The sequence below is a fragment of the Mobula hypostoma genome, chromosome 1 (assembly GCF_963921235.1).
Source record: "Mobula hypostoma chromosome 1, sMobHyp1.1, whole genome shotgun sequence".
Classification (NCBI taxonomy): domain Eukaryota; kingdom Metazoa; phylum Chordata; class Chondrichthyes; order Myliobatiformes; family Myliobatidae; genus Mobula; species Mobula hypostoma.
This window is the reverse complement of record NC_086097.1, coordinates 255,758,201-255,781,636: the sequence shown is the minus strand read 5'-3', so window position 1 is coordinate 255,781,636 and position 23,436 is coordinate 255,758,201. Positions and strand designations below refer to the sequence as shown.

Sequence of the window (23,436 nt, the reverse complement as noted above, 5' to 3'; positions counted from 1 at the left end):
TCATACCTTCAAAGTTACCCCTCTTTAAGTTCAGAACCTTTGTTTCAGAATTAACTATGTCACTCTCCATGTTAATGAAGAATTCCACCATATTATGGTCACTCTTACCCAAGGGGCCTCTCACGACAAGATCGCTAATTAACCCTTCCTCATTGCTCAAAACCCAGTCCAGAATAGCCTGCTCTCTAGTTGGTTCCTCGACATGTTGGTTCAAAAAACCATCCCGCATACATTCCAAGAAATCCTCTTCCTCAGCACCTTTACCAATTTGATTCACCCAGTCTACATGTAGATTGAAGTCACCCATTATAACTGCTGTTCCTTTATTGCACACATTTCTAATTTCCTGTTTAATACCATCTCCGACCTCACTACTACTGTTAGGTGGCCTGTACACAACTCCCACCAGTGTCTTCTGCCCCTTAGTGTTGCGCAGCTCTACCCATATCGATTCCACATCTTCCCGGCTTATGTCCTTCCTTTCTATTGCGTTAATCTCTTTTTTAACCAGCAACGCCACCCCACCTCCCCTTCCTTCATGTCTATCCCTCCTGAATATTGAATATTCCTGAACGTTGAGCTCCCATCCCTGGTCACCCTGGAGCCATGTCTCTGTGATCCCAACTATATCATAATCATTAATAACAATCTGCACTTTCAATTCATCCACCTTATTACGAATGCTCCTTGCATTGACACATAAAGCCTTCAGGCGCTCTTTTGCAACTCTCTTAGCCCTTATACAATTATGTTGAAAAGTGGCCCTTTTTAATGCTTGCCCTGGATTTGTCGGCCTGCCACTTTTACTTTTCTCCTTTGTACTTTTTGCTTCTACGCTCACTTTACACCCCTCTGTCTCTCTGCACTGGTTCCCATCCCTCTGTTGTGAACTAACCTCCTCACACCTAGCCTCTTTAATTTGATTCCCACCCCCCAACCATTCTAGTTTAAAGTCACCTCAGTAGCCCCCGCTAATCTCCCTGCCAGGATATTGGTCCCCCTAGGATTCAAGTGTAACCCGTCCTTTTTGTACAGGTCACGCCTGCACCAAAAGAGGTCCCAATGATCCAAAAACTTGAATCCCTGCCCCCTGCTCCAATCCCTCAGTCACGCATTTATCCTCCACCTCATCGCATTCCTACTCGGATGAGGTTACGGATGAGGTTTCGGGGTGCTTGGAGACTAATGATAAAATAAGTCAAATTCAGCATGGTTTCTGTAAAGGGAAATCTTGCCTGACAAATCTGTTAGAGTTCTTCGAGGAAGTAACAAGCACAGTGGACAAAGGAGGGGCAGTGGATGTAATATTCTTGGATTTTCAAAGGCATTTGATAAGGTACCACACATGAGGCTGTTTAACAAGATAAAATCCTATAGTGTTTCAGGAAGATCCTGGCATGGATAGCAGAATGGCTGACAGGCAGGAGGCAACGAGTGGGAATAAAAGGGTTCTTTTCTGGTTGGCTCTCGGTAACTAGTGGTGTTCCTCAGGGTCGATATTGGGACTGGTTCTTTTCACATTGTTTGTCAGTGATTTAATTAACGGAATTGATAGCTTTGTGGCAAAATTGTGGATTATACGGATAGGTGGAGCGGTAAGTAGTGCTGAGGAAATAATGTGATTGCAGAAGGACTTAGACAAATTGGAAGAATGGGAGTTCTTGTGTAAAGCTTTCAGAAGGGTAATTTTCAGGTTGAGTCTGTGGTAAAGAAGGCAAATGCAATTTTAGCATTTATTTCAAGGGGAATAGAATAGAAAATCAAGGAGAAGATGCTGAGCCTTGATAAGACACTAGTCAGACTGCACTTAGAGTATTGTCAACAGTTTTGGGCCCAATATCTCAGAAGAGATGTGTTGTCATTGGAGAGAGTCCAGAGGAGGTTCATGAGGATGATTCTGGTAATGAAGGGGTTAACGCATGAGGTGTGTTTGGCAGCTTTGGGCCTGTACTCGCTGGAATTTAGAAGAATGCAGGGAGATCTCATTGAAACCTACCGAATGTTGAAAGGACTAGATAGGGTGGATGTGGAGAGGATGTTTCCTGTGGTGGGGTTATCATGAACTAGAGAGTACAGCCTCAAAATTGAAGAGTGACCATTTAGAACAGAAGTAAAGAAGATATTTTTTAGCCAGGGAGTGTTAAATCTGTGGAATGCTCTACCACAGACTGCAGTGGAGGTCAAGGTGGAAGTTGATCGTTTGCTGATCCATCAGGGCATCAAAGGATATGGCGAGAAGGCAGGTGTATGGGGTTGAGTGGGATCCGGGAATCAGTCATGATGGAATGGTGGAGCAGACTTGATGGGTTGAATGGCTTAATTCTGCTCCTATGTCTTGTGGTCTTATGAGCTCTGGTGAAAAATAACTCTGTCTCTGTTGTGCGGTACAAGGTGTTAAGTTGTTTTGCAGCCTGAAACAGAAAGGCAAAACATTGTCAATAATCAGAGAAAAAATACTTTATATAGAAACATAGAAACATAGAAAATAGGTGCAGGAGTAGGCCATTCGGCCCTTCGAGCCTGCACCGCCATTTATTATGATCATGGCTGATCATCCAACTCAGAACCCAGCCTTCCCTCCATACCCCCTGACCCCTGTAGCCACAAGGGCCATGTTGACTAAAATAAATTTAATCTTCAACAAAGCATAACTGGAAAGAGGCACCGTGAAAATGTATAGTGTGATGTCAACTCAGCAATGAGGGAAAGGTGGGGTCCACTCAATGAGCCAAATGATCCAATTCTGCTCGGTTGTCTGATGGTCTAACTGAAGGTCACCAAACTGTAAGCCATAATGGCACAACCAGGAAGCAGATTCCATCTATGTCAGTTTCATAACAGTTTCTGTGGATTAGAACATGAAACACAGCTCTGTGAGGAGGTACCCTCCACCACCACCACCCCCCCCCCAACAGCAGAATCAGATATATGATTTTAGATTTTGTAAGGATGATAGTTTTGTATATTTCCAGCTAAAATGCAAGAATTGGCAGGTTGTTTTTAATACAACTATTTAAACTGACCAAAACAGTATTTTAGCTCCTGTTAAAACCAATGGACATATTTAGACTGCTTATTTCCTCTGGTCTTGACTGCAGTAAAAAAAAGGAAGTCCCTCTTTAGCTGGTGACATATTTTGCACTTGAGAAGCTGTTGTCAACGGGCAAGCACAAAGTTCACCTTTCAGCTTTGATCACAAGCCTCAAGGTAAGACAGTGTGTTTGATGCAAAGTTTAATTCAAATGGAGATGGAAAGAGAACAAAGAAAATAAGCAGCAATTTCCTCAAAGCTGTCTTTCTTTAAAATTATTTTAGTTATTGTATTTTTGTCTTTCTCATATTTCGACTTTGGGGTCGGAGTTCCAGGGTTTATTTTGGGGAGTTAAACCTGATCAGGACATACACAGTAATTGGCGGCCCCCTTGAGAGTGCTATAGAAACTGAGACAATGTAGGATTTGGCCAAGTCAGGATGGTTATCAGTCAGACACTCCTGCGCCAAGCATTGCTTTACAGACATACATAAGCTATTGAACATACTTATATATATTGTGCTTTTTTATTATTGTGGTGGGCAAGTTGTTGGAAAAAATCCTAAGAGGCAGGATTTATGAGCATTTGGAGAGACATAGTCTGATTAGGGATAGTCAGCATGGCTTGTCAAGAGCACGTTGTGTCTTAAGAGCCTGATTGACTTCCTTGAGGATGTAACAAAACAGATTGATGAAGGTAGAGCAGTGGATGTAATGTTTATGGATTTCAGTAAGGCATTTAATAAGATTCCCCATGCTCAGCTCCTTCAGAAAGTAAGGAGGTTTGGGATCCAAGGAGACCTTGCTCTGTGGATCCAGAATTGGCTTGCCCACAGAAGGCAAAGAGTGGCTGTAGATGGTTCGTATTCTGCATGGAGGTCGGTGACCAGTGATGTTCCATGGGGATCTGTTCTGGGATCTCTCCTCTTCGGGATTTTTTATAAATGACCTGGATGAAGAAGTAGAAGAGTAGAAGTAAGTTTGCTGATGACAGAAAGGTTGGAGATTTGTGGATAACCATATAACCATATAACAATTACAGCATGGAAACAGGCGATCTCAGCCCTTCTAGTCCGTGCCGAACTCTTACTCTCACCTAGTCCCACCGACCTGCACTCAGCCCATAACCCTACATTCCTTTCCTGTCTATATATCTATCCAATTTAACTTTAAATGACAATATCGAATCTGCCTCAGCCACTTTTTCCAGAAGCTCGTTCCACACAGCCACCACTCTCTGAGTAAAGAAGTTCCCCCTCATGTTACCCCTAAGCTTTTGCCCTTTAACTCTCAACTCACGTCCTCTTGTTTGAATCTCCCCGACTCTCAATGGAAAAAGCCTATCCACGTCAACTCTATCTATCCCCCTCATAATTTTAAATACCTCTATCAAGTCCCCCCTCAACCTTCTACGCTCCAAAGAATAAAGACACAACTTGTTCAACCTTTCTCTGTAACTTAGGAGATGAAACCCAGGCAACATTCTCGTAAATCTCCTCTGTACTCTCTCAATTTTATTGACATCTTTCCTATAATTCGGTGACCAGAACTGTACACAATACTCCAAATTTGGCCTTACCAATGCCTTGTACAATTTCAACATTACATCCCAACTCCTATACTCAATGCTCTGATTAATAAAGGCCAACATACCAAAAGCTTTCTTCACCACCCTATCCACATGATATCCCACCTTCAGGGAACGATCCCTCTGTTCTACTGCATTCTTCAATGCCCTACCATTTACCATGTATGTCCTACTTTGATTAGTCCTACCAAAATATAGCACTTCACATTTACCAGCATTAAACTCCATCTGCCATCTTTCAGCCCACTCTTCTAAATGGTCTAAATTTCTCTGCAAGCTTTGAAAACCTACTTTATTATCCACAACTTCACCTATCTTAGTAACATCTATCATCTGGATAATGTGGAGTGTTGTCACAGGTTACAGCGGGACATCAGTAGGACCCAGAACTGGGCTGAGAAGTGGCAGAAGGACTTCAACTCAGATAAGTGTGAAGTGGTTCAGTTTGGTAGGTCCAATTTGAAGACAGAATATAATATTAATGGTGAGACTCTTGGCAGTGTGGAGAATCTGAGAGAGCTTGGGGTCCATAGGGCACTCAAAGCTGCTGCACAGTATGACAGTGTTGTTACGAAGGCATATGGTGTGTTGGCATTTATCACCTGAGGGATTGAGTTTAAGAGCCGTGAGGTAATGTTACAGCTACTGTATATAAGACCTTAGTTAGACCTCACTTGGAGTACTGTGTTCAGTTCTGGTCATCTCACTACAGGAAGGATGTGGATACAATAGAGAGATTGCAGAGGAGATTTACAAAGATGTTTCCTGGATTGGAGAGCGTACCTTATAAGAATAGGTTGAGTGAACTTGGCCTTTTCTCCTTGGAGTGATGGAGGATGAGAGGTGACCTGACAGAGGTGTATAAGTTGATGAGGGGCATTGATCGTGTGGATAGCCAGAGGCTTTTTCTCAGGGCCGAATAGGCTATCACAAGTGGGCATAGGTTTAAGGTGGTTGGAAATAGGTACCAAGGGGATGTCTGATGCGAGCTTTGTGTGCCCAGACCAAGCTGTTTTGTGTCATGGTCCATAAACTCTGTGTCACACAAGAAACTGCATTCTTTCAATACATCAAATACAGTGGCAAAAGGAGTATGGCCATAATTGTACAAAGGTATTTTTGGTACACTGGAGGAGGATAAGAATTCCACCATGGACAGTCCCAATCCCGGCTGTGAAAGGAGGCAAGTTGGGAGGCTGGCAACCCTATCCCTTAAAGAGTGTGGCAGAAAAATCGAGGGCTATGTGCTAGGGAAATTCTAGGCAGTTTCTGGAATAGGTTACATGGTCAGCGCAACATTGTGGGCCGAAGGGCCTGTAATGCATTGTAGATTTCTATGTTCCTGAGGTGGTGATAGAGATTGATTGCATCACAGTTGGTAGAGGTGATTATTATTCTCAACCGTAATGGCACTATATTTCAATAACAGCAGCAAGATCAAACCCAGTGACATTCTTTGTGAATTCTAATCTAGAACATAAAATATAGAAGATAGAACAGTCCAGCAAAGGAGCAGGATCTTTGTCGACAATGTTATTCTCTCAGATAACAGGAATTCTGCAGATTCCTGCAGGGTCCTGACGAAGGGTCTCGGCCTGAAACGTCGACTGTACCTCTTCCTAGAGATGCTGCCTGGCCTGCTGCGTTCACCAGCAACTTTGATGTGTGTTGCTTTATTCTCTCAGATATTGTCTTTCTGCTTTTTCATTTTGACTCCAGCTCCTCAGACTCCATTAGCTGAATCTTATTCACAGTTCTACCTCAGTTAATTCATACACTCAGTGATCACTTTATCAGGTACACCTGTAAACCTGCTCATTAATGCAAATATCTAATAAGTCAATCATGCAACTCGATCATAAAATCATAAAGATATGGTCAAGCAATTCACTTGTTGATCAGACTAAAAGTCAGAATGGGGAAGAAGTGTGATGTAACTTACTTTGATTGTGGAATGATTTTTGTGCCAGATGGGGTGGTTTGAGTATCTCAGAAACTGCTGATCTCTTGGAATTTTCATGCACAACAGTCTCTCGAGTTTATAGAGAATGGTGCAGAATACAAAAAACATCCAGTGAGCAGTAGCTCTGTGGGTAAAAATATCTTTTTAAGAAGATGGAACAGAATGGCCAGACTGGTTCAAGCTGACAGGAAGGCAACAGTAACTCAAGTAACCACGTGTTATAACAGTGGTATGCAGAAGAGCATCTGTGAACACACAGCACGTCAAACCTGAAGAGGATGCGCTGCAGCAGCAGAAAACAAAGAATTTACATTCAGTGGCCACTTTATTAGGTACAGGAGGTACACAGACCACAGGAAGAAGATCCACTCCCCACCTCCCTCCTATTGCACCCCAATATATATCTAAGTAGCAAAACCTTTTAGTCTCCTGGTGTTGGCTGGAAATAAAATATATACACGTGCACACTAGAAACATAGAAAACCTGCAGCACAATACTGTACAGGCACTTCGGCCCACGATGCTGTGCCGAACATGTACTTATTTTAGAAATTACCTAGGGTTACAGATAGCCCTCTATTTTTCTAAGCTCACGTACCTGTCCAAGAGACTCTTAAAAGACTCTATCATATCCCCCTCCACCACTGTCACCGGCAGCCCATTCCACGCACTCACCACTCTGCGTAAAAAATGCCCCTGACATCTCCTCTGTACCTACATCCAAGCACCTTAAAATAGTGCCCTCTCGTGTTAGCTATTTCAGCCCAGGGAAAAAGCCTCTGACTATCCTCTGATGGAGGATAAGATGATGAGAGGCATTGATCATGTGGATAATCAGCAGCTTTTTCCCAGGGCTGAAATGGCTAGCACAAGAGGGCACAGTTTTAAGGTGCTTGGAAGCAGGTACAGAGAAGATGTCAGGGGTAAGTTTTTTTACGCAGAGAGTTGTCAGTGCATGAAATGGGCTGCTGGCGATGGTGGTGGAGGCGGAAATGATAGGGTCTTTTAAGAAACTCCTGGATAGGTACATGGAGCTTAGAAAAATAGAGGGCTATGGGTAACCCTAGGTAATTTCTAAGGTAAGGACATGTTTGGCACAGTGTTCTGGGCCGAAGGGCCTGTATTGTGCTGTAGGTTTTCTACGTTTCTGTGTTCTATGTTTCTAGGTATTTTTTTACCCTTGCAATTTCTTACATCCACACACAAAGTTTCAATTTTCTCTGATCCTATGTCATCTCTTTCTAAAGATGTAATTCCGTCTCTTTCCAAAAGAGCCACTTCACTGCCTACGTCTTCCTGCCTGTCCTTTCGATACGAAGTATATCCGATGTTAGGCTCCCAACTATGGCCTTCTTTCAGCCACAACTCAGTGATACCGACCAATCTATAATTACGCCATGAGTTCATCCACCTTATTCTGCATGCTATGCGCATTTAAATACAGCACCTCAGTCCTACTATTTGGGGTCCTATCTGTGATTCCCATAATATTTTTTTTAACCTTGCAGTTCCTATGCATATTTGTGTGTATGTGTCAGTATATATCTGTGCGTGTGTGTGTGTATGCGTGTGAGTGTGTGTGTGTGCATGCGTGTGTGTGCATGTGTGTGTGTGTGTGTGCATGTGTGCATGTGTGTGTGTGTGCGTGTGTATGCGTGTGTGTGCATGCGTGTGTGTGCGTGTGCATGTGTGTGTGTCTGTGTGTGTGTGCGCGTGTGTGTGTGTGTGCGTGTGTGCATGTGTGTGTGTGTGCATGTGTGCATGTGTGTGCATGTGTGTGTGTGCATGCGTGTGTGTGTCTGTGTGTGTGTGTGTGTGTGCGTGTGTGTGCATGTGTGTGTGGGGTGTGTGTGTGTGCGCGTGTGTATGTGTGTGTGTGTGTGTGTGTGTGTGCGCGTGTGTGCATGTGTGTGTGGGGTGTGTGTGTGTGTGTGTGCGTGTGTGTGTGTGTGCACGTGTCTGAGAAAGCACAAGTTTTGAGTTGTAAGGTGGAAGTACTGTAAGAAGTACAGCCTGCACGAGGGAGTTCCGGAGGGCAAGGTCCCTACAGAATACTGAAAAAAGAACGATATATCTGCTGGTGAAAGAGGAAGGAAGTGTCTTTTTTAAGGTGTATAAATTACAGAAAACAATTGGTTTACTGTAGAGGCTGGTGGAATGGAAAGAATAGAATAGGGAAATCTATTTTTGTTCTGTCTAAGAGGAGAGGGGTGAAGGCAGAAGTAGAGGAAATGGATAAGATATGGTCAAGTTCTTTACAACAGTGGAGGGAAAACGTCTCTGAAACATTTTCATTTAGATACATCCTCTCTCTCTATTCTACCTTTCCTACAGCTTTATCAGTTTCCAATTCTGAAGAAGGATCTTCAGCCTGTGGTCTGCCTGCTGAGGAGTTCCAGCACTTCTTTTGTATTTATTTTAGATTTCCAGCATCTAATTTTTTTTTATTTTCAATAGAATGTAGGGTAGAGTTCTGCAAAATGGGATAAGGTTAGAGTTTTTTTTTGGCCAGGATAAACCTGATGGGACACATTGCCTTCCTCGTGTGCAAAAGTCTTAGGAACCGGTAAAAACATTCTGTAAAGTGAAGATGCTTTCAAATATAAAGAAATGAAAAGTTTCTAAAGATCAGAGAATTGTGATAAAGATCAGCAGGTGGAAAAAACAATATCAAATCAATATTTGGTGTGACCACCCTTTGCTTTTAAAACCATATCAATTCTCTGAAGTACACTGTCATGCAGTTCTATGAAAAAATTGGCTGGTAGGTTGTTCCAAACATCTTGGAGAGCTTGTCAGAGTTCTGCAGATTTTGACAGTCTTGATGGCCGGTTGCATGCATCACTTGCGCTAGAAACTCATTTCACATGCTCTCAACCATCTGAGTGAAGATGCTTCCCTTCATGTTCCTCTAAACTTTTCAAATTTCATCCTTAACCCATGACCTCTAGTTGTAGTACGACCCAACTTCAGTGGGAAAAGCCTGCTTGCATTTATCTGTTCTAATTTGTATACCTCAATCAAATCTCCCCTCAATCTTCTTCGTTCCAAGGAATAATGTCCAAACCTGTTCAATCTTTCCTTGTAATTCAGGTCTTGCAGTCTTGGCAACATTCTTGTAAATTTTCTCTGCAGTCTTTCAAACTTACTTATAGTGGGTAGGTAACCTAAAGTGCACGCAATATTCCAAATTGGGCTTCACCAACATCTTCTACAACTTCAACACAACATTTCATTTCCTGTACTTACTACTTTGATTTATGAAAGGCAATGTGCCAAAGGCTTTCTTTACCTGTGCTGTCACTTTCAATGAATAATGGACCCATATTCACAGATCCCTCAGCCCATTTTTCCAGACAGTCCAGATCCCATGCAAGTTCTGATAGACTTTCTCGCTGTCAACTATGCCCCCAACCTTGGTGTTATCCGCAAATTTGCTGATCCAGTTAACCACATTATGATCCAGATCATTGGTATAGATGACAAACAACAATAGACCCAGCACTGATCCTTGCATCATTCCACTAGTCACAAGCCTCCAGTAAGAAAGACAACAATTTACTACCACCTTTTAGCTTCTCCCACAAAGCCAGTATATAATCCAACTGTCAAACAAGAGAAAATCTGCAGATGCTGGAAATCTGAGCAACAGACACAAAATGCTGGAGGAACTATGCAGGCCATGCAGCACCTATCAAAAAAAGTACAGTTGACATTTTGGGCCAAAACCCTTACATCATCTTGAATGCTGAGCAGCTGGACCTTCCTGACCAACCTCCCATGCATGTCTTTGTCAAATGTCTTACTAAAGTGCATGTAGACAACATCCACTGCCTTGCTGTCATCAGCTGTCCTGGTAACCTCCTTGGTTAAACATGACTTACAATGCACAAAGCCATGCTGACTATCCCTAATCAATCCCTGTACATCCAAATACATATATATCCGATCCCTTGGGATACCTTCCAACAACTTTCCCACTACTGATGTCAGGCTCACAAGCCTATAATTTCCTGGTTTATTTTTAGAGCCTTTCTTAAACAACAAAACAACATTAGCTATCCAATCCTCTGGTACCTCACTTGTCATTAAGGATGATTTAAATGTCTCTGCAACTTTTTCACTTGGCTTCCACAAGGTTCAAGAAAACACCTTGCCAGGCCCTGGGGATTCATCCACCCTATCCACAATGATTCAACACATTCTGACTGTATGTCACCTCTTTCTAATGATTTAATTTCATTTTTTACCAACAAAGCCACGCCACCCCCTCTGCCTTCCTGCCTACCCTTACTGTCCAAAGATACAATGTGTATCCTTGGACATTCTGCTCCCAGCTACAATCTCCGTTCAGCCAAAATACAGTGATGCCTATGACATAGTACTTGTCAAACTGTAACTGTGCTAAAAGTGAATCAACCTTATTGCGCGTACTGCGCACATTCAAATATAATGCCTTAAGCCTGCCTTCTGCCTTTTCCATTTTGTCTGTTTTTACGTTGCAACTCATTCGGTTGTCTGCAAGTTTGCCCTATCATCAGCCTCTCCTCGCTAAAAGTCTCACTACCCATTGGCTCTGTTTGTAAACCAACTACCTTGAGCATGTAGATATCAAGAAAGAGGATGTGCTGGAGCTTTTGGAAAGCATCAAGTTGGATAAGTTGCCAGGACCGGACGAGATGTACCCCAGGCTACTGTGGGAGGCAAGGGAGGAGATCGCTGAGCCTCTGGCGATGATCTTTGCATCATCAATGGGGACCAGAGAGGTTCCAGAGGATTGAAGGGTTGTGGGTGCTGTTCCCCTATTCAAGAAAGGGAATAGGGATAGCCCAGGAAATTATAGACCAGTGAGTGTTACTTCAGTGGTTGGTAAGTTGATGGAGAAGATCCTAAGAGGCAGGATTTATGAACATTTGGAGAGACATAACATGATTAGGAATAGTCAGCTTGGCTTTGTCAGAGGCAGGTCATGCCTGACGAGTCTGACTGAATTTTTTGAGGATGTGACTGAACATATTGATGAAGGTAGAGCCGTAGATGTAGTGTATATGGATGTCAGCAAGGCATTTGACAAGGTACAACCACGCAAGGCTTATTCAGAAAGTAAGGAGGCATGGGATCCAAGGGGCCATTGCTTTGTGGATCCAGAACTGGTTTGCCCACAGAAAGCAAAGAGTGGTTGTAGATGGGTCCTTCAGCCATGATTTAGTGATGGCCACAACAACATCATACCTGACAATCTGTAATATTGCAACAGGATATCCACCTTATTTCTTATGTAATGCCTTGGTAAATGTTTCACTGCTAACAGTGTAAGGTATTTCATGTAATGGTCTTTTTGTAGTAGCAGTGTTTGGGGTATTGTTAGAGATGCTTAGGAATGTAGCTATCCAATCGGGAGAGAAGGCTGGGGGAGTGGGTTTCGTTTTGTGCTGGATTCTGGTGAGAATCTTGGCCTTGGTTTGGCTGTGGAGATGAAGAGAGTAGACCCAATTCCATCTGGTGGGGATTGTGATTCGATGGAGCCAAGGATCGGGAGTTTACTGGGGAATCAGTGAATATGATTTTTGGAAGATTTCAGCTCCAACCTGTGCACGTTTGACTGTTTAATTATAATGGTCCCTTTTTATTTTTATTTTTTCTCTCTACTGACTCTTTAGTTTTGTTAGTGTTCATAAATATACTTTTAATTCTATGCAGTGTGCGATCAATTCTTTCCTGCAATGAGTTTTAACAGGTATTCCATCCGGACCAGCTGCCTTCCGTACATTCACCCTGCTCAGGGTGACGCAAACATCAGAGGTGGAAAGTGAGAGAGGCGGTTCAGCAGGTGGGAGATCCGCTTTGAGGGTGACCTCCTTGTTCTCTCGGTCAAAGCGAGTGTAGAAGTAATTGAGCTCATCAGGGAGGGAAGCAGAGCTGGAAGGGGGCACAGTACTAGGTGGTTTGAAGTCTGTAATGACCTGTGTGCCATGTCACATGCGCTGGGGTCCGAGGAGTTGAAATGCTCCTCGATTCTCTGTTTGTATGTGTGTTTAGCCTAAGAGATTCCCCTCCTCAGGTTGTCCCTGACCCTCGCACCTGGGAGGCAACATACCATCCGGGTGTCCCGTTCATGGCCACAGAATCTCCTGTCTGTTCCTTTGACTATTGAGTCCCCTATTACTACCGTTCCCTTCTTCTGCCTCTTTACCTTCTCATCATGGACCCATGCTCCACGGCATTCCCCTGGGAGATTACCCCCCCACAACCGTATCCAAAATGTTCTTATCATTGAGGGGAATGGCCACAGAGTGCCCTGCCCAAACTGCCTATTCACATTTCCAATTCTCCTGATGGTCACCTAGCTACTCGTATTCTGCACCTCCGGGGTGACTACTTTGTTGTAATTCTGATCGATGATCTTCTCACTCTCCTGTAGAAGCCAAAGGTCATCCAGCTGTAACTCCAGATCCCAAACGCTGTCTTAAAGGAACTGCAGCTGGATGTACTTCACACAGATCTAGTTCCCTGGGAGACTCCAACATCTGGTATGAAGAACATGCAACGGTTATTTACTAACCTAAGTAGAGCAAGGCAGAGAAGAAAAGGAACCTTAACAGAGAGTGACAAGTGAAATAGTATGTTGGAAAATGCATGGTCAAGCACCTTGACAGTAGAAATAAATGCCCAGGCTGTTTTCTAAATGGGGAGAAAATCGAAAATCCGAGATGGAAAAGAACTTGAGAGTCCTTGCGCAGAACACCCAACTTGCAGGTAGAGTAGGTGGTGAGGAAGGCAAATGCAATGTTTGCATTCATTTCAAGAGGCCTTGAATACCAGATCGTAGGGATGTGATGCTGCGGCCATAAGACCATAAAACATAGGAGCAGAATTAGGCCATCTGGCCCATAGAGTCTGCTCTGCCATTCAATCATGGCTGATCCTTTCTTCTATCTCCTCCTCAACCCCAGTACCCAGCCTTCTCCCCGTAACCTTTGATGCAATGTCCAGTCAAGAACCTATCAATTTCTGCCTTAAATACACCCAATGACCTGGCCTCCACAGATGTACGTGGCAACAAATTCCTCAAAATCACCACCCTTTAGAACATAGAACACAGAATAGTACAGCACTACTCTGAACATCTTCTGAATCCTCTCCAATGCCAGCACATCTTTTCTTCGATGAGGAGCCCAAAACTGTTCACAATACTCAAAGTATGTTTACTATGGTAGGAGAGTCTAGGACAAGAGGCCACAGCCTCAGGATAGAGGAACATCCATTCAAAACAGAGATGCAGAGAAATTAGAAATTAAAAGACCCTATTGTATCCAGGAGTCTCTTAAAAGACCCTGTTGTATCAAAAGACCCTATTGTATACCGTATCCACAGTCGCTGGCAGCCCATTTGAGGCACTCACCCAATCTTACCCCTGACATCTCCTCTGTATCTACTTCCAAGCACTTTAAAACTGTACCCTCTCATGTTCCTATGTCCTATGGTCTTAATATTTGCCCCCTTCAGGTTCAGGTGCAACCCATCACTTTTGAACAGGTCATACCTCCCCCAGAAGACATCCCAATGATCCAAGACCCTGAAGCCCTGCCCATTGCACCAGCTTCTCAATCTCGCATTAATTTGCCAAATCATCCTGTTTCTACCGTCACTGACGCATGGCACAGGCAGCAATCCAGAAGTTACTACCTGGGAGGTCCTGCTTCTCAGCTTTCTACCTAGATCTCTAAATCCTCTTTTCAGGACCTCTCTGCTTTTCCTTCCCATGTCATTGATAACAACATGTACCAAGACATCTACCTGCCCTGCCTCCCTCTCCAAAGTGTTGTGGATGTGATCCGAGATGTCCCTGACCCTGGCTCCTGGGAAGCAATATACCATGACCATAAGATATAGCAGCAGAAGTAGGCCATTCGGCCCATTAATTCTGCTCCGTATTCAATCATGGGCTGATCCAACTCATCCAGTCATCCACACTCCCCTGCTTTCACCCCATACCCTTTGATGTCCTGGCTAATCAAGAACCGATCTATCTCTTCCTTAAATGCACCCAACGACTTGGCCTCCACAGCCACTGGTGGCAACAAATTCCACAGATTTACCACCCTCTGACTAAAGTAATTTCTCCGCATCTCAGTTCTAAATGGACATCCTTCAATCCTGAAGATGTGCCCTCTTATTTTAGAATCTCCTACTATGGGAAATAACTTTGCCATAGCTAATCTGTTCAGGTCTTTTAACATTTGGAATCTTTCTGTGCGATTCCCCATCATTCTCCTGAAATCCAGGGAATACAGCCCAAGAGCTACTAGACGTTCTTTATAAGGTAACCCTTTCATTCGTGCAATCATTCTCGTGAATCTTCTCTGATCCCTCTCCAATTTCAGTATATTCTTTCTAAGATAAGGAGCCCAAAACTGCATACAGTACTCCAAGTGTGGTCTCACGAGTGCCTTATAGATCCTCACCATCACATCCCTGCTCTTATATTCTATTCCTCTCAAAATGAGGAACATTGCATTCGCCTTCTTCACCACCGACTCAACCTGGAGGTTAACCTTTAGGGTACCTTGCACAAGGACTCCCAAGTCCCTTTGTATCTCTGCATTTTGAATTCTCTCCCCATCGAAATAATAGTTTGCCCGTTTATTTCTTCCACCAAAGTGCATGACCATACACTTTCCAACATTGTATTTCGTTTGCCACTTCTTTGCCCATTCCCCTAAACTATCTAAGTCTCTCTGCAGGCTCTCTGTTTCCTCAACATACCTGAGTGTCCCATTCATGTCCACAGAATCTGCTGTCTGTTCACCTGACTATTGAATCCCCTATCACTACCGCTCCCTTCTTCACCGCCTTCCCTTCTGCACCATGGACCTGTGCTCCTGCGAGCTTTGTACTACCAAAATTCACTTTTGAAGGCCTCCCATTAATGGGATTATAATCGCATGATGCAAAGTGTTCCCCTACACAAACTTCTTTCACCTGTCATCTCATTCCCTAATAGAGATCAAGTATCACTAACTTTCTCATTGGGACTTCTATTCTATGTACTGATTCTATTTCCTGAACACATTTGACAAACTCTATCCCACCTTGTCCTTTACAACACGGGAGTCCCAGTCAGTATGCAGAAAGATAAAATCACCTACTATCACAACCTTATATTTCCTGCAACAGTCTGCAATCTCTCCACAAATTTGCCCCTCTAAATCCCGCGGACTGTTGGGTGGTCTAAAATATAGCCCCACTAACATGGTCATGTCTCTCTTATTCCTCAGTTTTAACCATAAAGCCTCACTATATGAGATTTTGCAGTGTGTCCTGCCTGAGAACAACTGTGACATTTTCGCTGACTAGTACTGCCACCCTTCACCCTTTAATCCCTCTTGCTCTGTTGCATCTAAAACAAAGGAACCCTGGAATTTTGAGCTGCCAGTCCTGTCCCTCTTGCAACCAAGTCTCACCCATGGCTACAACGTCATAATTCCAGGTGTTGATCAATGTTCTGAGCTCATCTACCTTCCCTACGGTCATTCTTGCATTAAAATATACACAGCTCTGAACATTGATTGCACCATGCTCAACCTTTTAATTCCTGACTTTGTCTGAGATCTTAACAACATCTGTCTCCACAGCCTCTCCACTATCTATTCTGCAACTCTGGTTCCCATCCCCCTGCAACTCCTGATTAGCTCCCAACCCCTGCACAGCACTTTGGAAACCTTCCTGCTTGGATATTCATCCCTTCCAGCTCAGTTACAAACTGTCTCTTTTGTACTGACCCCACCTTCCTTGGAAGAGAGGCTCATAACCTAAAACTCTGATGCCTTCCCTCCTGCACCAACTCCTTAGCCATGTGCTAAACTGTTTGATCTATTTCTGGTCTCAGCAGCACAATGCACGCATAGCAACCCTGAGATCACAATTCTGGAGGTCCTGTCCTCTAACTTAGCATCTAACTCCATGAACTCCTTTTACAGAACCTCGTCACTCTTCCTACCTATGTCATCAGTACCTACATGGCCTCTGACTACTCACCCTCCCACTTAAGAATGCTGTGGATTCTAACAGAGATGATCTGGACCCTGGTATCTGGAAGGCAACATACTATCCGGATATCTCATTCTTGTCCACAGAACCTCCTTTCTGTTATCCTACCTCCACAGTTCATCTCTTCTCTCCCCTTCCCTTGAGAGTCACTGAGCCAGACTCAGATCCAGAGACCTCACACCTATGGCTTTTCTCTGCTAGGTCATCCCCACTCCCCCCAAACAGTATCTAAAGTGGTCTACCTGTTGTTGAGGGGAATGGCCACAGGGGTACTCTGCACTGGCTCATTAACCCCTTTCCCCTTCCTGATTGTCACTAATTCCTGACTCCATAAGACCAAAAGACCATAAGATATAGGAGCAGAAGTAGGCCATTCAGCTCCACCATTCAATCATGGGCTGATCCAATCCTTCCAGTCATCCCCACTCCCCTGCTGCCTTCTCCTCACACCCAAGTTACAAGTTACAAGATGATAGTTACATCAAAGTCCTGCACCTTGGATGTAACTATCACTCTAAATGTCCTATCCATCATCCTCTCAGACTCCCAAATGATCCAGAGTTCATCTATTTCCAGCTCCAACCCTCTAACGCGGAGTGTTAGAAGCCAAATTAACAAATTTCACGACACATGCCGGTGATAATAAAGCGGATTCTGATTCTTCAGCTGGATGCACTTCTTGCAGGTGGTCATCAGGGACACTGGAGGTCTCCCGGTCTCCCCACATCCCACAAGAAGAGCATTCAACTATATCGCCTGGCATCTCTACTGTTCTAACTGAGCAAATATAAGGAAGAAAACAATAAATAAACTGCAGAATAAAATCTACCTACAACTTTCTTGACTTCTGTCTGCTCCTCACTGAAGCCTTGAAGAGCTAAAGCCTCAAACATCTTCTTGAATGCTGTTGTCTCCAATAAAGGCCGCCCCATAATGGCCACTTTGCTTTCCCTGCCTTATTTTATTTATTCTTGCTATTCAATCCTGATTGCTGATTGGGCACTACTCAAACACCAAACTGCTGCAAATTGATGCCATATGACCTCATTCGATGAACCTGAGTGAGCTACGTCTTCTCACACTTCTGATTGCTTGGCTGCTACTCAAACACCAAACTACCGTGAATCGATGCCTTCTGTACTGAATTGGTGAACCTGAATGAGCTACATCTTCTCTACATTTTTGCTGAAGATAGTACTTTATGACCATGGTCGTGTGTTTGGTGTCAATGTTCTGCAGCAGAATACAGTTGGGACTGATCAGATGCCTCTCTAACGATATTGTAATGACTGAGAATCTGCTTCTACCTCAACACTGAGGATTCCATTAATTCTGACCAGATCACCGACTTTATTTACATAAATGCAGTTCCAAACCTGCAGAGAACCTCCACCATGCTTTGCTGTTGGCTATAGCACTCATCCATGCAGCGCTTTCCATCTCTTCTATGGACAAACTGCTACCTGTTGGAGCCAAAGATTTCAAATTTTAACTCATCAGTCCAGAGTACTTGCTGCCAATTTTCAGCATCCCAGTTCTTGCATTTTTGTGCATAGTTGAATCTCTTTGTTTCCACTTTGGTGGAATGGCATTTTGGCAGCAGCTCTTCCATGACTGTAGAGGGGCATCCTTGGGTTCCAAAGGTTTCTGTGAGTTCAGAGCTGATAGCAGTGTTAGACTTCTGATTTAGAAGGGATGTCAGTCTGATGTATCTCTCATTTGCTAAACTCATTTTCCACGCCTGAGCACTGCATTTCTGGTCCTCATCCTTGCCTATTTCTTTGTGCTTCTTCAGAAGAGCTTGGAGAGCACATCTTGAAGCTCCTGTCTGCTGCGAAATTTCTGCTTGGCAGAGATGTTGGTGATGCAGTTGACCACTTTGTGTCTTGTTGCTATGCTCACTCTTGCCATGGTGTAGGAATTGATGATTTGAAAGTTAAACTGTCACACCTCCCACAGCCTCACCTTTTAGTTTGGTTGTCCTTCGTCCAGTTTGATTCCTTCTACACCCATTCCTGTTTCAGTTAATCAGAAAAAGAATGGTTAGAAATCTAAAATTTGCTCTTTTCTACTGACACACTGATGCAGAAGACAAAAATATAAAATTTTAAAACAAAGTTTATATAAAAATCTAGGGTGCCTGAGACTTTTGCAGTTCATAATGTGGCCAAAACTCCACATCACTCTAGGGTCCATGCAAGATTCAATACTGCTGAAGTATAACTACCCTGCATTTCTGTTCTAGTAACTTGGCGGCCTTACTGTTCTGCAGTGCATCTTTCGGTGAGTGGTGTAAATATCTGAGATCCCTCTGTTCCTCTACCCACCTAACATTGAAGAACGTAAAATTGAATAGCCAAAAGACCCAACCACTAATCACAGCCACTACTTGCTCTTGTCCACACTGCACCAGAATATGTGGATCCCTGAACAGGCTCTACAGCCACCTGAGGACCCACCAATAGACAACTCCTATGTTCCAGATGAGCTCAATGCCTTCTATAATCGCTTTGACTGACAAACCATGGAGGAGCCATCACAAATTCCCACAGCCCCTGATGATCTGGTGATTTCAGTCTTTGCGGCTGACGCGTGAGCAGCCTTCGGGGGGTGAACCCATGAAAAGCATCTGGCCCAGTACGAAGTACCTGGCCACGTACTAAAGACCTGTGCTGATCAACTGGCTGGAGTGTTCACTGAGATCTTTAACCTTTGTTGGAGAAGATCCCAAGAGGCAGGATTTATGAGCGTATGGAGAAATGTTATCTGATTAGGGATAGTCAGCATGGCTTTGTCAAAGGCAGGCCATGCCTTACGAGCCTAATTGAATTATTTGAGGATGTAACGAAACACATTGATAAAGGTAGAGCAGTGGATGTAGTGTATATGAATTTCAGTAAGGTTCCCCATGCAAGGCTCATTCAATAAGTAAGGAGGTATGGGATCCAAGGGGACATTGCTTTGTGTATCTAGAGTTGGCTTGCCCATAGAAGGCAAAGGGTGGTTGTAGGTGGTTCATATTCTGCATGGAGGTTGGTGACCAGTGCTGGGCTTCAGGCATTTGTTCTGGGACTCCTCCTCTTTGTGATTTTTATAAATGACCTGGATCAGAAAGTAGCAAGGTGGGTTAGTAAGTTTGCTGATGACACACAAGTTGCGGGTGTTGTGGATAGGCTAGAGGGTACAGCAGGACATTGGTAGCTGCAGAACTGGGCTGAGAACTGGCATAAGGAGTTCAAACTAGATAAATGTGAAGTGGTTAATTTTGGTAGGTCAAATTGAAGACAGAATATAGTATTAATGGTAAGACTCTTGGCAGTGCAAAGGATCAGAGAGACCTCGGGGTCCGTGTCCATAGGAACTGCTGTGCAGGTTGACAGTGTTGTTAAAAAGGCGTATGGTGTGTTCACCTTCATCAAATGTGGGATTGAGTTCAAGAGCCGTGAGGTAATGTGACAGCTATATGAGTCCTTGGTCAGACCCACTTGGTGTACTGTGTTCAGTTCTGGTCACCTCATTACAGGAAGGATGTGGATGCTATAGAGAGTGCAGAGGAGATTTGCCTGGATTGGAGAGCATGCCTAATAAGAATAGGTTGAGTGTCAAGCTGAAGATTATCTTTACCTGTCACATGTGCTTCAAAACATACAGTGAAATGTGTCATTTGTGGCAATGATCAACACAGTGCAAGGATGTGCTGGGGCAGTCCACAAGTGTCGCCATGCTTCCAGCACCAATATAGCATGCTCACAACTCACTAAAACTAACCCGTACATTTTTGGAATGTGCGTGGAAACTGGAGCAAATGGTGAAAACACATGCAATCACAGGAGGACGTACAAACTTCTCACAGGCAGCGGCAGGAATTGAACCACAATCTCTGGCACTGCAAAGCATTATGCTAACTGCCGGATGTACAGCATGCTGGATTGACCAAGTGGATAGTTTGTGAGAGAACCCATTCCTTCTACCAATTACACCAGGGTTCTGGGAGCTCCCATTGCACATTGCTGGTGGTCAATGCCACACAATATGTTGTATTACACTTTAGAACGTTGAATGCAACAACACAGTGCAGCCCCTTTGGCTCACAACTTTGTGCCGACCTTTTAACCTACCCTAAGATCAACCTAACTCTTTCCTCCTACATAGCCCTCCATTTTTGTATCATCTACATAAGACCATATAGTTGTCATATTTTTCAGCAGCCATGGCCCCATTAGTAATGGGCACTGATATACAATGATTAGTATTTAATGTGTTCCATTGTTTTAATTATTATATCTTAAATCTTTTCTTTCAGGTTTCAAAACCAACAAGGTTAATGCGGTTGACTACAAACAACTTATCTGTGAGTTCTGCAACAATGTTGTTGATTAGCTCCTTTTCAGTACATTTTCCAGAGGTGTGTGGATAATTTCTTCATTTCTTTTGCAGAAAACTCTTCGCTTTTAATTACAAACAAGTTACTTGTTCTTGAAGGATCTGCAGAATGGCTAATATAACGAAAGACACCTGTGATCTTTTGCAAAACTCTGCTCAGAAAATTTTAATCGGAATTTATGGGCTTGTGTTAGTGGGAGGTTCTGCTGGTGCTTTCATCATGATATGGAAGATCAAAAATGATAAAAAGTCAGTGACATCTATTGCTGTCATCAATCTCATGTCAGTGCACACAATCTTTATCTTAACTCTGCCTTTCCGCATCTCCTATTATGTTTTGAATAAATGGAGCTTCAGCAAGATATTCTGTAAGGTAGTGAGTGCGATGATTCATGTCCACATGTACCTGTCCTTTGTGTTTTATGTCATTATAGTTGTCATAAGGATGTCCAGTTTCTTTGGAGGAAAGAAGTCAATGCGATTTTACCAACCTTGGCACTCCTGTGCTGTCAGCCTGGCAATCTGGGCATTGGTGATTCTTGCCATCCTCCCACTGTTTTTCAGTTTCTATGGTGCTTCAAAGGAGTATAACACAACTGAATGCTTCCAGTTCCAAAAAGAAATTAGTGAAAGATATGTAAAATCTGTGAACTACATTCTTATTGCTGTTGTACTAACAACAATTTGTATCTTGCTTGCCATTGAGATGAGGATAATAATAAAATTAGCAGCTAAGCACACCAGGACCTTACACAAACGACAGGAATTTGGAGCACAGAAAAAGACATTGTTGATTTTATTTCTTATGATCACATGTTTTTTGCCCTACCTTGTCTACAGGTTGTTCTACATTCAGCAAGATGAGTCTTGTTATATTATTAATGAAATATTCTTAGCTCTAACAACAATAAGCTGCTTTGATGGGCTGATCTTCTTTTTCACTGCGCATTAAAAAATTAGTCTGGTCTAGTTTCAAATGAATGCAAATTAATTCTCATGTACAATAAAGATGTTCAAAATTACTAACTGCAAAATGTTTTGGTTATTGAATTATGGACATTATATATACATTTTAAATCGTGGACAATAAGTGCTGTAGAAATGTGGTTGCATAGTGTGCTTTGTAAATGTGATAATTCATATAAAATTAAGATATCTAAAATTATTGAAAATTGTTTGTGATTCTGTCATATGCTTGCAGATATGAGTATCATTGCAGTTACCATTACACTGTTACAGTGCCAGTGACCAAGGTTCAATTCCTGCTAAAGGCTGTAAGGAGTTTTTACGTTCTCCTCATAACCACATGGGGTTCCTCAGGGTGCTCTAGTTTCCCCCCACATTCCAAAGATGTATGGGTTAGCGGATTAATTTGTCACATGAGTGTAATTGGACGGCAAAGGCTTGTTGGGCCATAAGAGCCTATTATTGTGTTGTATCACTACATAAAATAAATAAAATATTTTAAATACGTGGGAGAGGGTGAACTGAGTTTCATTCATGTTTTTAAATACAATCCATTTGGCATTGCTGATAAAATGCTGAATACTAGCAAGAGATTGTTCATTAGTACAGTGATCCGAACTGGATTTTGACCAAAGGTTTCCAAATGGACTGTGACCTGCAGAATGCCAAAGCAATGCAGGCAGACCTGTTCACCATCTTTTCCATTTTGTGCCTATTCGGTGCCTTTAAAATATTGAAACATATGCTGCAATATTATGTTTAATTAACTATTGATAACATAGCATGATGATCTGGTGTAAACTCTGGACTCGTGACACAAATCACAGACTTTCCACAATACTACACCACAATTTATCAGAGTCTCTAACACATCCATTTGAATCAAGCAACATGACCATCTTTATTTTGAAAGAAAGATTAATTAAGGCTATTTGGTATGGTGTCAAGTAAAGGTCAAAGGAAGAGTGATCAGACCATAACAGGATTTCTCATATACATAGCTGGAGAAATGCATAGAATAATAACCATAACAGAATCAAAGAAAGACCATCCAAATTGGATGCTCAACCAGTGTTCGGAAGACAACAAACTGTGCAAATACAAAATGAAAGAAGAAATAATAATAAATAAACAAATAAACAATTAATATTAAGAACATGAAATGAAGAGTCCTCAAAAGTGAGTTCATTGCTGTGGGAACATTTCAAAGATGAGGCAAGTGAAGTTATCCACTTTGGAATACGGTGTCAGGAAGTGTATGGTCATGAACTTTGGTGGAAGAAATAAAAACGTACAGTATTTTCTAAGTGGAGAGAAAATACAGAAATCTGAGGCACAAGAGGATTTGGGAGTTCTCGTGCAGGATTCCTTAAAGGTTAATTTGCAAGTTAAGTCAGTGGTGAGAAAAGCAAGTGCAATGTTAGCATTCATTTCAAGAGGACTAGAATATAAAAG

At 42.8% G+C, this 23,436-nt stretch overlaps 1 protein-coding gene across 1 annotated transcript; it reads left to right on the top strand.

Annotated features, from left to right (window-relative positions):
- Nucleotides 1-3,134: 3,134 nt before the first annotated feature.
- Nucleotides 3,135-22,422, top strand: LOC134343839 (probable G-protein coupled receptor 141). Its single transcript, XM_063042614.1, has 3 exons — nucleotides 3,135-3,207; nucleotides 20,936-20,983; nucleotides 21,070-22,422. Exon 3 carries the CDS (start codon nucleotides 21,125-21,127, stop codon nucleotides 21,965-21,967), a length of 843 nt encoding a protein of 280 aa, XP_062898684.1. The 5' UTR covers nucleotides 3,135-3,207; nucleotides 20,936-20,983; nucleotides 21,070-21,124; the 3' UTR covers nucleotides 21,968-22,422.
- The last annotated feature ends 1,014 nt before the right edge of the window (nucleotides 22,423-23,436 follow it).